The sequence below is a fragment of the Paroedura picta genome, chromosome 5 (assembly GCF_049243985.1).
Source record: "Paroedura picta isolate Pp20150507F chromosome 5, Ppicta_v3.0, whole genome shotgun sequence".
In the NCBI taxonomy this organism is placed as follows: Eukaryota; Metazoa; Chordata; class Lepidosauria; order Squamata; family Gekkonidae; genus Paroedura; species Paroedura picta.
In genome coordinates this window covers 93,266,239-93,283,679 of record NC_135373.1, presented here as the reverse complement: position 1 = coordinate 93,283,679, position 17,441 = coordinate 93,266,239, and the positions used below count along the sequence as shown (strand labels likewise).

The 17,441-nt window shown below is 40.5% G+C and overlaps 2 protein-coding genes across 11 annotated transcripts in view; one reads left to right on the top strand and one right to left on the bottom strand.

The window, feature by feature from the left end:
* VEZT (vezatin, adherens junctions transmembrane protein) overlaps positions 1 to 13,523 on the bottom strand; it is a 43,801-nt gene extending 30,278 nt beyond the window's left edge. For 2 of the 8 annotated variants that reach the window (XM_077339081.1, XM_077339082.1), the window contains exons 1-2: positions 13,387 to 13,523; positions 4,465 to 4,599 (exon numbers count right to left, since the gene is read on the bottom strand). In XM_077339081.1, the coding sequence (XP_077195196.1) occupies positions 4,465 to 4,599; positions 13,387 to 13,422 (171 nt within the window). In that variant the 5' untranslated portion in view covers positions 13,423 to 13,523. Of the gene's footprint in view, positions 1 to 4,464; positions 4,600 to 7,961; positions 8,044 to 9,754; positions 11,530 to 12,649; positions 12,698 to 13,163; positions 13,184 to 13,386 lie in introns of those variants that run through there. The other 6 variants (XM_077339078.1, XM_077339079.1, XM_077339080.1 and 3 more) reach the window with 6 other exon arrangements.
* A 148-nt stretch (positions 13,524 to 13,671) lies between these two features.
* The window catches only part of FGD6 (FYVE, RhoGEF and PH domain containing 6), a 68,258-nt gene continuing 64,488 nt past the window's right edge, over positions 13,672 to 17,441 (top strand). The window contains exon 1 of one of the 3 annotated variants that reach the window (XM_077339062.1): positions 13,672 to 13,918. In XM_077339062.1, the coding sequence (XP_077195177.1) occupies positions 13,906 to 13,918 (13 nt within the window). In that variant the 5' untranslated portion in view covers positions 13,672 to 13,905. Of the gene's footprint in view, positions 13,919 to 14,364; positions 14,496 to 15,342; positions 15,481 to 17,441 lie in introns of those variants that run through there. The other 2 variants (XM_077339061.1, XM_077339060.1) reach the window with 2 other exon arrangements.

Sequence of the window (17,441 nt, the reverse complement as noted above, 5' to 3'; positions counted from 1 at the left end):
ATACAATTCATTTGAAAAAACTGTTTACATAAGTCTCATTCCATCTGGATTGTAAATGAAAAGCTGAACTGGCATAATCATTAGGTCTAAAAAGCCTGGAAATATTGAATACGACAATCCAGTATTCAAAACCAGTAGTTTAATATATATATATATTTCTCACATGTACACAAAAGCCAGACTATATTGCCTTGAATATTTCCCATTTGTGAATCCAGAGATGGTTCTGCATAGTCACAAAATGATTGAGTGATGTCACCATTTGCAAACTGGCCTCTAGGGGGCAGAAAAAGTTATTTAAATAGCAAAACAATCTGTATGCTGGTATTGAACACATTTTGGACAATTTTACACTGAAAGAATTTAGCAGACTACTTCTGCCATCCAAAAATGGTAGGGGACTGTAAGCTTATAGGAAAGTTTTTAACTAAATGTTATTTACAACAGCTTTTAAACCCAATTTTTCCAATGATTAACATAGCTTACAATGATACGTTAAAACCCTCACAAAATTATGAAAAAACATTCCACAACTGGAAACACCACTATTAACAATCAAATTGCCAAACCCACAATCGTGAAGATTTGCTCTCAGTTAAGAAAACCCTATGAGATAATTCTGCCTTATATTGTTTCTGAAAATTCAAAGTCTGAAATCAATTTTGATATGCTCTGAGAAATCATAATTTGCAAATCAAACATAATTTGAAGTTAATAATGTGTTATTCTTCCTTAGTTTCAGGTAATATATAAATACACTTTTTATACTGACCCAGGCAGAGAATCCCTAGCTATCCCAGAAATGCCAATATGTCATACTAAATATTCATGACTGAACTGACAGTGCAATTGTAAAAAAAGATTATAGCCTTCCAATTCAGTTTGAAATCAATGGTCTTAGAAGGATTTAACTCTGCTAAGGATTCTACAGTAAGAATAATTTAACCAGCAACTTTTAGGAAAAAAATATGTCTTATTACAAAATATAAATTCTTTGGAAATAAGCAGTTAAGAATATTATTACTGTAATCACCAGTACTATAAGATGAAAGAGTAGCCTGCTGTGTCCCCTTATAAATACAGGAACTACATTACAGTTCTAATTTTGGCATTGTCACCCTCTAATTCACTGCAGAGTATGCTAAATATATTTCTCTTCATTACTACTGGAAGGTCCTCAAGTATGGTGTGCTGAGCAGAATTGCAAAAGCATGGTGAATAGTTGCAAAACCTTTGTCAGGGGTGGATGCAATGAAACTAGAATTGCAATTACCCTCCAAGGGCACCACGGAAAAGCTTCTATTACAGAAAGAACGTTCAAAAGCAGGCACCGTTCCTTGCTTGAAAATCATTTTAAAATTTAGGGCAAAATTAAGATTTTAATACAGAAGGCTTGCCACAAAGCCTACAGAAGGCTTGCCACAAAGTTACCCTGCTCAGAGCAAGAATAGACATTATACTTGTAAATATGTGCATTTCATAAATGTATGCCTGTCAGGTAATATAAAAGCAGTCATGGGAGGAGAGGAGCATGTGCATGAAATGACAGGCAAGAAGGAAGACACGCGGATTTTCTCTACCCACAAGCTTTCCCCTGCAAGTATGAACTTCACCCAGCATCACCTTTTCCCAGTCTCAGAGCTCAGTTGGTAGAAAAGAATAAAGCTACATTTATTAACCAGGGTACAATAGCACAGGAAAATTGGGTAGGGGAGCATGCCCTTACTGTCCAGTACTTTTGTCCTTGCCCCACATTAGTGTGTCAAAGGAAACCGGAAGTTGGGAACCTCATGTTTCTTCAAGAACGTATAATTGTATTCTTAGTACAATGACAATGGTCATGGGCCTTGAAAAACTTTAGTCAGGGAGCTCAGAAGCAGAACTAAAATAGTCATTTGGCTAAACTAGCAGATACCAACTTTTTTTTTTACATCCTGGTTCTTATAGGCCTATCCCCAATAACCATAGCATCCCCATATAAAACTATGCTTTTCAAGCATGTAGTTATGATTTATAAAGAGGTGGTACAGGAGGTGGTAAGTGATAGTTCACTCCAATACCAACTCTTTATAAATTATAACTGTACATGCTTGAATGGCACTTATTTTCTAATGAGAGCTGGATTGTATGTTTACAATCACCTTCCCTCCCTTTATTCACAACACATGACTTATGAGGTAGGTGGAGCTGAGAGAGCTTCATGTGGAGGAGCGGGGAATCAAACCAGGCTCGCCAGATTAGAGTTGGCCACCTTTAACTATTATACCGTGCTTGCTCTCAAAAAGAAAAAAAGAAGACTGCAACATGATAAAAATGCCTGCCGTTTAACTCCAGGAAGCTGCTAACTAATTCCCAAGCAGGGACTATAAACAATTCATTTTAACTCCAAGAGAATTTACTAGGTAAAACTTCAACTTACCTGAATAACATGTCATAGGATAACATGAACTCTATGAAACCTTAGTCAGAGGCACTAAACAAGCCAATTAAAATCTTAATTCTGAACCACAAGTGAAGAAATTCCCAAAGTGGAAATCTCTTTTGCAACACAGCCACCTGTTTCTCCTGGAACAAGGACTGTGTGTTAATGCTTTCCATAAATATACCATAAACACCCTGGAGAACCAGGCACAAAATAAAAGTTCTGACAATGCATGTCAGGCTGCTACATTTATTATTTTCCTTACACCTTTTCTAACAGCTTTTATACTAGCAACTGTTGTTGCTCTATATTAACACACAGATCTAGTTTTGTCAAGATGGGTGTGGGTTTTTCCCATTTTCTTATCTTTGGCGCATTGGAAAGGCCTCAAGCTTGTAGTATCATAGACAAGGAAGTCTGCACAGAAGCTGCCTCCTCCTCCAGGACCTGGTTTAGCATAGAGCTGGAGTGTATCCACTGAAAATAGAATTCTCCACAGTGGAGAAGAGATGGGCAGAAAATAACTGCACTGAGCATGCTCCAACTAATTGCTAAGGGGAAATCGTGAAGCAGATGAATGTCCAGAAAGAGGTCAATTCATGTCACCTTCAGAGGATATGTTGTAGTTGCCCTATAATGGCAACTTAATGAGTTGGTGCCTATGCTGGCACTGTTTTCGTCCCAGTCTGCCAGAGAGATTAATGCATCACAAGTTCAGCTCAGGATAATCATAAATGGCAAGAAGCAGGCATAACACTTTCTACACACATGCTCTGGCCCAAAACTTTGGCCCTAATCAATGTTTGGAAAATATGCATCTTCTGCTGGAACAATGCAGTTTAAAGAGCCTTCCATTTGAAATCCTTGTATTAAAACAATGAAGTTTCTTTTCCAAGGGTCTACTGAATTCTGGCATTTACTAGCTTTAAGTTCCCCTGAATCATTTATTTTAAGCTAAATTTTCTAATGGTTTAAAGGCTGATTTGGAATGGCAGACATATTATGATGAAGCAAAATTCCTAAGAGAGTCAATAAGCTTGAATCTTTCAGCAATTCAATGACACTTGGCCTCTAAAATTAGTATTCTCTAAATCCATTCTAGACTGCTTGGAAGTGCATGAACTCAATTAATGGCCTTAGTGCACCTTATGCAGATTCATATGTGTATATATCAAATAGGAATACTCTGTATGATACAATGAAGAGATTTATCACTGGCAAAAGAAATGAGTCTCAGCAGCCTCCTGTCTTGCCTTTTAACCAGGAAAAAATGCATCTTTCCCCAATACAGTGCATTTATTTCAACTAGAAATATTACATTTTGATCTTGAGCTAAATGAAAAACATTTATATAACATAGCAATCTTTTGTTATCTTGCCAATTTAAGTACATTTTTAATGCATGAGAAATAAAAGATATATGTTTGCAGACAGATCATGCTAAACCAATTTAACAAAATTTAGCAAAATAATAATATTTTTAGATATTTACACATCTATCCTGAAACATCAAAAATTGGATATTAAGCCACCAATGATAATATTTGATTGTTGATTCACCATGTCATAAAGATGTAATATTTGTATAGCTAACAGTATTTTGTCTTTTACAATAAATCACAGCAGAAAGTTATATAGGACATCCATATAGATCACTTTAGCAATTCCAGGCTCATTCCAGAACAGAAAGAAATAGAAATCAACATGATATTTTCCATATTCTGGATTTGGGAGGACAGTTTTCAGATATTGGTTCATAACTTTAGAGACATACATTTGGAATGTTCCACTTGCCTATAGCAGTATGAAAAGGGAAGTCCCACACATCACCTCATTTTAGTTGTCCTCAAGAGCTAGAATTCTGGACAACTGACACAAAAGCAGGACCGCTCCTCCATAGCAGCTGTCATTTACAGTTTCATTAATGTGAACAGTAAAAAACAACGCTACTGGCCCATACGCTGTTATGCATAAATGGGGCGGCAGTGAATTATTAAAGTGAGAGATTATACAGCATCAGAATTGCAAAACTCAGTGCTTACCCTGAGAATAGCACTTGTATCCAGATTTTTTTGCTGCTCTTCTGATGAACATTCTTCTGACTTTTGCAACAACGGTGAGCATATTTCAAAGTCAGTGTGTCCCAAGTCCTGTAGGTATTGATAAAGTGGTGAATTCTATTTAAAAAAAAAAGATAAAAAGTCAATAGGCTCTTTTAAAATGGTTAGATTCACTCAGCTTTTTTACTCAGTCAACCCTCCTTATTACTGCCCTATCCCTCATAGGCTTTTGTTCATGCAGGTCTCATAGTCCTCCCCACCACAGTCTTTCTGGATGGTCAGAAGCGATCACTCTTTCCTTTCCACTACTAGAAACACTGCCTGAATTCATCTCTGTGTGTACATAATCACATGAGCAACAGAACTAAATGATCAGACGTATGTCTGTAACAAAAGCAGAGGAGATATGGGCCTTGTCAGAACTCTCCTAGTTCCGCAGAGCCTGCAACATGGAGTTCTTCCACCAGGCATTTGGTTGAGGCTGGGCTGCCAGTAACATCTAAGACCAGCCCTTCCAACGCTCTCCCTTGTAACACTCACACTCTGGCAAATATAAGAAGCAATGTGGGAGACAATGGTAGTAATGATGCTGAGGCAATTCTACTGTTTTAGTCTATGGTGTTTTAACTGATTTACCTTATGTTGTTTTAGTATGATGTACACTGCCCCAAGATGACTGGGCCAAGAGGGGCAGTCCTACAAGTAGAATTATAAATCAACGAACGAATGCATGCATGCTTTAGGATAGGTAAAGGAACATTAACTCTGCCACAAGCAAACTCCTAATCTCCTTGTTTCACTACAGAGAAGGTCTCACCTTATTCCAGTTAGAATGAACCACTCCAATAAAGCTTCTATTGCAGTGTTCAGAAAACACCTTTAAGTTCTCACAGCATTCTGTATGGGTGTATCTGAACTTAATTCTCCTGATTTTTTTCTGATCTTACATTTATTAAACATCACCAAGAGGCAGTCTGGAAGCAAGGAAATAGCACTCTGATGGAATCTGTGACCATGACCGTTTATGCACTGGCTGCTTCATGCCAGGCTGTAGGCTGTAGGTTTAGTTGTGGCAGGTTGACCCACCTCTTCCTGCACCCACATGGGGGAGCATTTGGCCTGGGGCACATCATCCGTCCTCAATTTGTGCTCCTGCATGGAAACTGGGGCAGTGAAGTTCTCAGTGCGTAAACGGTCCATAAGAAGCTTTGAAGTGCCTAACAAAACAAGGTCTGCCTTGACACTCTAATCCACAAAGGACATATTTATGTATTTTGTCTGAGACTTGGGGTAAGGCTATATGCTGATTTCATAGCAGAGATGCTTTGAACCTGGAACTTTCTGCTTTGTAGCTCAATCTGTGCTTTATGAAATAATTTTTAAATCTGGTATGCTTTCCACATCAGAATATTCCCTTTTACCCATAGCTAAAATAAACAGAATTTTCTTAGGTTTGGGTGCAGCAAACCCCCATTTTTTATCATCTCTGTGGCTCCCAAACCTCCCAGCATATGGATCTTTTAGTCCTGCTCCTGTGTCTTTTATGGTAGCTGTTTCTCTGTTTGTTTGGGTTTTCTGGCAAACAGAGTTGCCAACTTTCAGGTGGTGGCTAGAAATCTGCTGTAAATGGAATGAGAAAAAAGTCTAAGGGAATCACTAGTAAACTAGTTTAAGGTCACAGTATAAACTGAGTCTGAGACAAAATATGAATAGCTCAGCTAGCAACACTCTTGGGCTAAGGAGCCTGTAATGCCAGACATAGGAAGTCTAGACAATTCCATAAGACCATAAGTACAACCAATAACATGGGACTCTCCAACTCCCATCCAGTACTATATGATAAGTCTACAGCTTTGCTATGTCACAGTATCATATATATACCTAGGGGTGGGTTTGTGTTGCACACTGATGAAGAATGTTTGCACTTGAAAGCTCACTCCTTGAATAAATCTTTGTTGGTCTTAAAGGGACCACTGGACTCTGATTTTGTTTTGTTGTGATGGTCCTACTGCTATTTTGTGTAATGTTAAAATAGTTTCCTACCACATGAATATGTAGTAGCAGGGTAAAAAAATTATGCTGTGTCTGCTTACTAAACTGGGTCTCATAGTAGCACACTGAAATATTGGTCTATTTGGATCTATAACAATTAGATCAATCTAATTGCAATAGACTGCAGAATTTTATTGTGAAGTCCCAGGGAACAATTCACCAGCCAGATGCAATATGGTAGAATGTTCACAAAAACTTCAATTCTCAGGGAATGGAGCTATCAGAATATCTACCATGCAAATGCCGAGAGTAAAAAACGGGGTATATGATCTGTGAGGAACAGCCTGAAAATTAAAATGGGAAGATTTCAAGAAAAGTAAAACTACAGAGCAGGGAACTGACGGAGCAGAAGAATGAAAGCCATGGCAGAACAAGCAAGGGACTGAAAAAGATTCTCTCCTCCTATCAAATGCTCCAAGACACATATATCATGTATAATACAGTCCTGGAACTGATCATTATAATCTCTCCACCTAACCTACCTTAATAGATTGTTGTTTAATCAATATTTATTTTACTATTATAACACAGTGGGAAAAAAACTATGGATGTTATTGATGAATGTATCAGCACACACCCCAGCCCCAATTCTAGACTGGTTTTCACATTTGCAGTTACATAGTGCTATACAGATCTACTGGAGTCTAGTCAGCTAATTTGTTGAAAAGATCAAATGCTCCTTACCCAGCAGGAGAAAAATCAAATCTATGATGCACAATAAACTTTGAACATGATAAATAGCAAGCACAAAACTTTCCACAGCAAAATATAGAATTATAGAAAAATATTAAGAATTACATTGGACTTATATTAGAAAAAATGTGAATAGTTTCCCTTTTCATGATTGCAGCTTCAAAAATCAAAGCCACACCTAAGGAAATTCTGCTGATGTACTATATAGGAAATGACTAAGGGTTTCTTCACCAGGTCTCTCACATTTCCTCCCTTTCCCACCTCAATATCTTTGGCGGATCTAACTTTTGATTAGATTTACTAAGGAAACAATACACTTATTTTAAAAAAAGGAATCTACAGATTAACATACCATAATACCATTGCTTTAAACCACTGCAAAGCTAAAGTATGCTGATTAGAAGCAGGTAAACTAAAGATGCCAACTCCCAACAGCAGCTTAAAACTACTATATTAAAACACTTCATCCTTAAGAAACAATGAATGTTGATATGAATTGATATGAACTTAGCTGGAGGCTGAAAGCAAAACAAAATATATGCTTTTAAAAATTAAAAGACTTACATGCAGTACAGTACTTGTCTCCTGGAATATGTGATTCCATCTCTCTCTCAGATACTCCCCCAGTGTATCTGAAAGGATTTCTCCCACCTCCCCATTTTCCCCCGTCTGTCTCTCCAGGGTGACTGGGGCAGAAAATTAAAAGTATACTGTATCAGGAAGGGAAACAACACCTGTGCTCTTGAACAGTTGCATTTTCCTAGCATCAGCAGCAGAGGCAGCCAGCAATTCAGCAGGACTTTGCAATTTCTCTTGCTATTGTGTGGCAGGAGGAACAGAGAATCAGATGATGAATTCTTAAAGGCTTTTAGGAAGCTACTCCTTAAAAGAAATAATGAGCATCAATATTATATAAAACCCCTTCCAGAGGCTTTCAAAGCAACTGGATGTGAAAGGTCTTAGTCATATTCCCTGGGCTCATAATCATCTTGGCCTGCTTGTCATCCAGTAAATTACTCACAAATCTCATCTCCGATGAATACAGGGGAGCTGTTCTGGAAATGCACAAGATCTGTGATTTTCTTAATGTCAAAACTAGCTTGTTTCCCTTTATGCTTAACTCAAAATACAATGTTTTCAAAGGTAGTTGAAACAGTATCTTTCAAAATACTCCTCACAGCCAGATCACAAAACCATCTAAACTAAATGTGAAGTTGTGGGGCCATTTTCTCTGATTATCAATTTCTTTCTTCATTTAAACATACTGTGTATGATTCCTTAACACTTCACTAGAACAAACATACATTCCAGACTAACCTACTTTTTCACTTAAATTTCTCATACACATACTCATATGTACTTGTAAGACATTACATTTCTTTTATGGGGCTTACTGGTAGAAAACGAGAGAAGGGAAGCAAGCAGCTTTATTTGACAAACAACTTGATCACACATGCCATTCATCACTTCAACAACAGATATGTCAGACACTGAGGCTGATAATTCTGAAGCTACTCTGGAGACAGATAGAGAGGAATGGAAGGAACAGGAGGCAAAGACACAAGGAAGCTTTCTTGTTTGTCCCTAAAAGTTTAGGGAGAGGAGAAGTGCAGTGACATTTAGTCATAAAGGAGAGAGAAAATAAACAAACAGTAAAAAACAGATGGCCAGTGGCTCTGGGTTTTGTGCCTTTGCCGAAGATCCTTTCCCCACTTGTCTCTGGTAAAGATTCAGAATTCTCATCAGAATGTGGCTTGTTGGAGACTACTTTTAATGGAATAAACATAACATTTAGCCCAGTACTACGGTTGTATTTCTTTTCTTTTTTTTTGTAAGTACTACAAGATGACATGACAGAAATTCCTGTAATGCAATAAACCGTCAACAATGTCATCTGGATCCTTCACTAAAAATGAATGGACAAATGACAATTCCAGATTAAATGTGGAACCACTTCAGGAATCCTTCAAGTACAAAGAAAAGGTGAAATACAACACCAACAGTATTGTGAAATGTGTTTCATTCTAGTGGCTCAGGTATCTTATTTACTTCCGAATGCTTCCATTATCCCTAATAGATATTCAATGAACAACTTTAAAAAAATGTTACTCAGTGTTTCTAGTAACAGCACATGCTTCATTAATAAATTATAACAAAGAAAAAAGGTTGTGGCTGTGCTAAAGTAATGCTTAAATCTAATGAGAAACTTTTGGCACCATTTTTAAAAAATTTAATTTGTGACTAAACTGAAACCTATGATAATGCTGCTTTAGAGAGGATACTACAATTTGCTCATACATTGAAATGTGTATTTTTGTGCCTTTTTGCTACAAAATCATAGGAATTTCACAGTAAAAAGGCACATTTACCACGGAACAAATCCCATTGTCAAATTTAACACATTCTGATTTCCAGAAAACTGCTATATAGATGAAAATCCCCATAAGTAAGCCAATATCTACTAGTCACTACATGAGGATTTAGAAAAATTATTTGTAATCTTGCAGTAATTTCAAGACACTATTACCTGTACTTCAGTGGAGTTCTGTCAACTACAATGTTGCAGACCAGCATTCAGATAAGGACCCAATTTGTATGCCAGTGTCATAATTTAGTTTGTTTATATGCACTGAGCTCTTGCAGACTTTCATTCCATTTACTGATGCGGGTGGTAATCTGGCAACCAAGAAATTGGACCTGGATGAACTATGGTCCAATCAAAATTTAGTTTGAAATTAAAAAAAAAATACACCATATGGGTGCACAGTATATTCCTGTAAGATTAACTATAGTTCAGCTGTGAAGTCTAATTGAGACTTGAATCTAAGTCACTTAGGTAATACAAATAGCTCTTTGCATAATATCTGCACACAACTCTGTAAATCTTAAACTCCAATCACCAGCAGTACTGAAATCTATCTAGAATTAAGTCCAACTGAAATCAGTAGGATAGTATTTTGGATAGTTTGGATTGGGCAAACCATGTATTTCCACTGTGTTTCTTTGGCCATCCCTTATTCTTATTTTAAATCTATAAACACCAAGCATGGATGAATGCTTGTGACATTAAAATATATTAAAATATATTTTCACTTTAGTTTCCTGCATCCACTTTCAAACTGAATTTTGGTCCATAGACATGAAGAACATCTGAACTGTAAGAGACAGCAACAGAGTAGTCTTCCACTTACGACAGAAGTAACTGGGTCGGAAGGATTGCTCCCTGCACAAGAACATGGAACTGAACTGCAGAAAGCCTACAATAAATCACACATCAGAAGAAAATAGGCGCAATATGAAAAGGTGATACACATATTAATGGCTAAAGGTAAAGATAAATGTATCCCCTGTCCAAGCACCGAGTCATGGCTGACCCTTGGGGTGACACCCTCTAGCGTTTTCATGGCAGACTCAATACAGGGTGGCCTTGCCCCCAGTCATTACTGTTTTACCCCCCAACAAGCTGGGTACTCATTTTACTGACTTCGGAAGGATGGAAGGCTGAGTCAACCTTGAGCCGGCTGCTGGGATCGAACTCCCAACCTCATGGACAGCTTCAGACAGCATTTCTGCCACTTACCACTCTGCGCCACAAGAGGCTCTCCCAATGGCTAAGAGCAGTGGCCAAAGAGTAATGTATGGATTTTATTTTGAATTTAGAAGTCATATGGCCAAAAGTACCAAAGAGAGTAAATGATACCAAGACAATTAGACAGGACAGAGGGTAAGATACCAATTAGCTTGCATAACACAAGTAGGAATGCACAGTGGGCATCTTGGCTAGACCAAAGGACTGGGTTATTAAAATAATGACACTGTTATTAGAATTATATATTTTTTCCATCATGGAATTCAAAGTACCAAGATGGCTCTCTTCAGGCACCATCCAGGCCAGTATTTATTTATTCATTTATAAACACACCTTTCCCCCCAGTCGGGATCCAAAGTTGCTTACATTATTCTCCTCGCTTTCATTTTACTTTCACAAGAATTCTATGAGGCATTATTTATTTATTGGCACGTGTGTGACATAGTCAGGAGATCCTAAGATAGTCTGGTTGCCAGACAAAGGTAGTTTGCCACTGCATCATGACCCTTTTATTCCTTGGAGATAGACCTTCCAAGTACAAGACTGGGCTGACCCTACATAGATTCTCTTCAAGAAGGTGCCGGATATGAGGTATGTAAGGCTGACAGTGTATGATTGGCCCAAGATCACTGAGAAAGTTTCTATGGTGTAGAAGAGAATCAAGCCTGAGTCTTCCAGTAGCTTCCATAAGATTGCATGTACCTGGAACAGCATAAAAGGTAAAGGTATCCCCTGTGCAAGCACCGGGTCATGTCTGACCCTTGAGGTGACACCCTCCAGCGTTTTCATGGCAGACTCAATACGGGGTGGTTTGCCAGTGCCTTCCCCAGTCATTATCATTTTATCCCCCAGCAAGCTGGGTACTCATTTTACCGACCTCGGAAGGATGGAAGGCTGAGTCAACCTTGAGCCGGCTGCTGGGATCAAACTCCCAACCTCATAGACAGCTTCAGACAGCATTTCTGCCACTTACCACTCTGCGCCACAAGAGGCTATCCTAGGACTATTACAGCTAAAACATTCTCATCAAATACAGATTGATAAAGCTGTTGAAGTTCTGCTAGGGTTTCCTACTGTGGGACATCTCATAAAACCAAGTAGTTCCCATAATATGTCATCTTAATTGCTTGTCTTTCTGAAATATATTTCTGCATATAACTAAAAATTTAATGGATGGAAAGAGTGAATTAACTTGGATTATTGTAAACAATATCTTTGGACAAGCAAAATGATTTTGAGGATTGTGCAGTATTACCTAGTATAAGCCAATTGCTTAATGGCTTTGAGGGATAGGGTGAAAACCAAGGAAATACTTGGGTAGCTGTAATGAAAGCTGGTGAAGGAGTAGGTTATTTTTGTAATACTTGCAAGATCTAGCTAGGAATGACCCAAGACTACACACTGCTAACTTTATGGGACTGACACTGCTTTGGTATCTACCTGTTCTCCATGCTTAATGTGTATATTTATAAGCCATTTAAAAACATATTTTTAGTATCCTTGCAAGAAATCTGATTATGCAGCAGACTAGCTTTGGAATATGGTACAGCTTAAAGAAGCAGCATCATTACCCACTGTAATCCTGCTAGAAGACCCTCATACCTGGAAATATACTCTTTTTGTTTATAATTAGCAACTGTGCATCAACATGCAACAAACACACTTTCATGCATTTTTAGAAGCTCTATGCAAATAATTTTCTAAAAACTGCTTTAAGATCATAGTAAGTGTAACAATCTGCCCGAGAACATGGAAACCAATCACCATATATGCCACCTCCACCATCCATACCAGAAAGGAGAACCCAGGTTCCCTTCAAACAACAACAACAACCTATTTCATTGGGATCCAGTTTTTCATCTTTGCACATGGTGACTGCAACTTAAAAAAAATAAGATTGTCACAAATCAGAAAGAGATGCATACAGGAGGTTTTCATAATTCATAAACTCTTTATATTCAATGAAAGCTCACAAAGTACAAGCGAGTATTCAAGCTCCCTGTAGCTGTTTTGCGGGCTAAATATTCCAGTTGTTTCATTAAGAAAAAACCCTACAAATTATGAGTCTTTCCCCCCTACCGTTTTACAAAATGAACATCCAACTTGAAGAAGAGCTTTGCGGACCTTGAATCCATCCTAAATAATTATACGGCTGCTGTTTCCGGACTATATTTTGCTAAGAGACTAGGCCAGCCTTCAGTCCCTTCCACACCAATATTACAGTTAGCCCCTTGAGAGTTAAGCATGTGTTCTTTGTCAGGGCCACAAAGGGTTATTTAATTGAAACTGGAAGAACATTTTGGACAGAGTCCCTTTCCGTCCTCCCAGCTTTGGCTTCATCCTTTACCTGCCTCGCTGCTACTACCAGTATCCCTTTCTTTTGCGCGGTGAGATTTCAAGCCCGGGACGCCCCAGGCTCGCCTCCCTGTCGGGGCCACCCCTCTGACACGCACCGCCCCCGCGGCCCTCGCCCACCTGGCCAGCCCCGCCGCCTGCCCCACCCAGTCCTGTCTCCTGCGGCTCGGAACAAAGAGCGACTCAAAGGGACGTTTCCCCCCACACCCACCTACCTCAAACACCACTTCGTCGTCAAACTCCGGTGTCATCCTTCTCCGCCATCCGTGCCACTCTCTGCAGGCACTCTGGGAAACCGAGTCGGCCGAGCACCGCGCTATAGCACTTTGGCACGGTAAAACCGCCAACCCACGAAAACTACTACTCCCAGCAGGCTCCGCGCGAAAGGAGGCGGGGGCAAGTAGACTCGGGTGGGCGTGCCACGAAACGTTGATTGAAGGTTCAGCGCGGAAGGACGGGGCGGGGCCGCGAGTGTCTTTCGTTTGGTCTCTGCTTGCGGTTCGCGGCCTGTAGGGGGCTCTGTGGCGCAGCTGGCTTGCCGGCCGGCGGGGCTATGACTGGAGCTCGTGGCTGTTGGGTTTGGCTCAGCCAGTCGGTCGCGCTCTGAGCTACGGGAATGTTGCAGCGGAGCCGAAGGCGCAAGCTGCGCTTCTCGGCGGCAAACGAGAGAGGAGCCTCCATGCCTTAGAAAAAGAGGGCCGCCAGGAAGAAAAGGCGCGCGGGCGGGAGGCACCATGAGTTCGGCCGGTGAGTGCCCAGGGGAAGCTGCTGGGAACCCGACCCCCCAGCCCCGCGCCTGTCTGGAAAGGCGGCTCGTTGGAGGTGTAGAAACAGGACACGGGCAGCGCAGCCTCAGCCGGCTGAATACAATAGGAGGAAATGGCTTCTTTTCCTCTTCTCTCCGGCTCATTTTCTTTTTTTCCCCCTTCGAGCCTCGAGGAGCGCGTCTGCTCGGGGGTCTTCCAGCCTTCGTGCTCGGAGCTCCTGGCCTCTTGCCGCTTCTGCTCTGGTGTGAACTTTTCGCTCCCTCGCAGCACAGAGGTGGGCGAGTCTCGTTTCTGGGAGCGGACAAGCGCTTCCCGAGGACCCGAAGTCTCTTCTCCGTTCCGCCCCCAGGTTTCTTGTGGCCAAAGACGGCGTTTTTAAAGACCCCCCCCCCCCGGGTCTTGTAAGGTCTCGTTAGAGGGTGAAACGAAGGACGCTTGACGTGCCTCCGCGCTTCTGTGGGCGATTTTCGGGTTGAGGTAGTAAACAAAGCCCCCGGTTTCCTGCCTGGTCTGGATGGAATTAGAAGAACCCACTCCTACACTGCTGCTCCCTAAAGGTAAAGGTAAAGGTATCCCCTGTGCAAGCACCGAGTCATGTCTGACCCTTGGGGTGACGCCCTCCAGCGTTTTCATGGCAGACTCAATACGGGGTGGTTTGCCAGTGCCTTCCCCAGTCATGACCGTTTACCCCCCAGCAGCAAGCTGGGTACTCATTTTACCGACCTCGGAAGGATGGAAGGCTGAGTCAACCTTGAGCCGGCTGCTGGGATCGAACTCCCAACCTCATGAGCAAAGCTTTCAGGCGGCTGCCTTACCACTCTGCGCCACAAGAGGCTCATCACACTGCTGCTCCCTAGAAGGCAGGAAAAGCCCCCCCCCCCGGTCCGGTCCGGTCCGGTCCGGTCCTGCGGTCCTTCATTAAACAGCCGTGGAGGGGCGCGTCCCATTATAGGATGATACCTGTAAAGTGACCGTGTACCGATTTCTCCCCCCCCCCCCGGTTATTTGTACGTTTATCTTCTGCTTCTGGGGATTCATATTGCTGTGAACTTGGTTTGTTTTATAAAGCACAGGAAAGTAGAGGCTCTCAAATAGGTGAGGCAGCTATTTTTGCTGGACTCATAAAATTGCTGCTGAAAGAATATGCAGCAAGCTTTTGATTAAACAGAATGCATTACAAAGCAGGAGGGTAGCAAAATTTATTCCAGCATAAACTTTTTGGATTACTTCAGATGTTGTGAAATATGTATCCCTTAAACAGATGCTTAACAGAAAGTCAGGGGAGGGTGACAGAGAGGGGGTGGTTTAAAAGAGGATCCCATGAAAAGGGGCATCCCAGCAAGTGAAGTCACTGCCAGCTGCTAGGCAAAGTAGGAGGTGAAATACCTGCATTATGCTGGCTGTGCTGTGATGGAGAACAGCTCTGGAGTTCTTTGTCAGGCCTTCTTGGGATTTAAATTGATTAATGAAGTGTTCCTCAGAAGATGCATTTGTTTTTGTGCAAAATTGGCTGTGGCAAGTGGAGTAGAACTTTTGACAAAGGTTTTCTTATTTGAATTTCTAACTTTTGGGGCATACATTTTGCTAATGTTTGACACTATCCTGTGTCAACTTAAAAAAATAAGGTGTATTATTTTAATTCCAGGGCCTAAATCAGGGATAACAAAATTAGCTTGGTTTCTGATTATAACATTATGTGCTGCGTGTGCTGTGCTTTTGAACAGTGCTGTTTGCATTTGTCTATGAAACCCCAATTATTAGCTTGTTCAGTCAGTTATTATGTTTGTTACTATGCTTTTATTTTGATACTTTCATTCTGAGCTATTTCCATGGTCACATTTTGTATTATACTATACAGACTTGCAAGTAATTAAATGGCACTGTGATCCTGAAAACGGTTTACTTGAGAGGAATGGGAAGGTGACTGTAAGCCGCTTTGAGCCTCCTTCGGGTAGGGAAAAGCGGCATATAAGAACCAACTCTTCTTCTTCTTCTACTTGGTTTAAGCCTCTTTGACTTCACCATAATGGCCATACAGTTGAACTTCTGATCTTAGCCAGACTAAAATGATACAAGACAGCTATACATGGGAGAGTATCTGTTAATGTGTTCAGGCTGTTCTGATGGACTGGTCTAACAAAAGGTGTCAATGTTAGTGATTCCTAGTAACTGCTTGAACGACTGAAAAACATAATATCAAATTGCCATTAGTGAAGAAGCAAACCCCCTCAATACATAAATAATCTGGATAACCCCTGTTTATCTATTTTATTCAGTTTTAGTTCCTTTCTATTAACTTGCTGTTTTGTTCTGTTTACTGTTAGTCTCTTTACAGACTATGCCGTTAAAGGTTTATTGATTGATAGAGTATAAATAATGATTATTCTTAGCTATACTGTAAGGCCATGTATCATTCCAATGTTATATATACATGCAAGGATTATTGGTAGGCAGATGCTAATTCCTGGGATCTGTCTGCTTGTTTACTTCATTTGTAGTCTGCCTTTTTCATTGACAGTCAAGGCAGTTTATAGCACATGATACTGGCATGGCTATTAAGTAAACATGAAGCTGAACTTAAGACATGGCTATGCGGAAGGAGGTAGGCTTCATTCTAAGCTATATGCTGTGATTCAGAGCAGGTATATACAGTGTAGACTTTATGCTGGAAGTGTCTGGAACAGTCTGAAGAATTTCTTTACATGTTAAAAGACCTTGCTGTTTGCACATCCTGCACACCCTGCAGTATGTATATGTAAAATGCAGATGGGGAGGTAGGGTTAATGTTGGTGGCATGATGAGAGAAAGAATTACACATTCCAGGAACCACATGGAGAAAAGTCATTAAGCCAAAAGCATATGTGATGCTCTGGCTTACAAAAAGCCGATCTCTAAGGGAAACTGGGAGGTACAACTCCAGCAGTCTTTTTTACTGAGCCATGTTTTGTCCTTTATTACACATTCCCCCTCCCCTCTTCAGAGTGAGGTTATCCGTGCCCAGTGTTATCGTGTGTGATGGTATTTAAAATAATCTGGTGACTAGTTTCTTGCTGAAATGAATACTAAGTGGTTGGTCTTATCTGTTGTCCTTTTGATGACACATAGTTTTTTCACTGGACTGAGCTCTGGACTTTGTAAACTGCCATTAAGTTCTTGTTGCACACAACAGAAGCCTGGATTTGTTTTGGGGGAGGTGGTGAGCAGAACTGCAACAGTTTAAGCTTGCTTTTGAGAGTGGTCCCCTCTTATGTGGAAAATAGCCCTGAATACTTTTATTTTAGTGCAAAGTAAATACTTTATGGCTGCCTTTTGTTGTGCTAGATAGCCTTAATTGTTTTGAATGTGAAATTTTTTTCCCAAAAAAGAATATTCAGTCTTACTCAAGACTGCCTATTTGTTAGTAGACTACACATAAGAACTAGTGGTGCAATCCTGCACTGAGTTACACTCTTCTAGATCCATTGAAAGTCAGGGAGTGTGGAAGCATGCCACTGTTTTTAGGA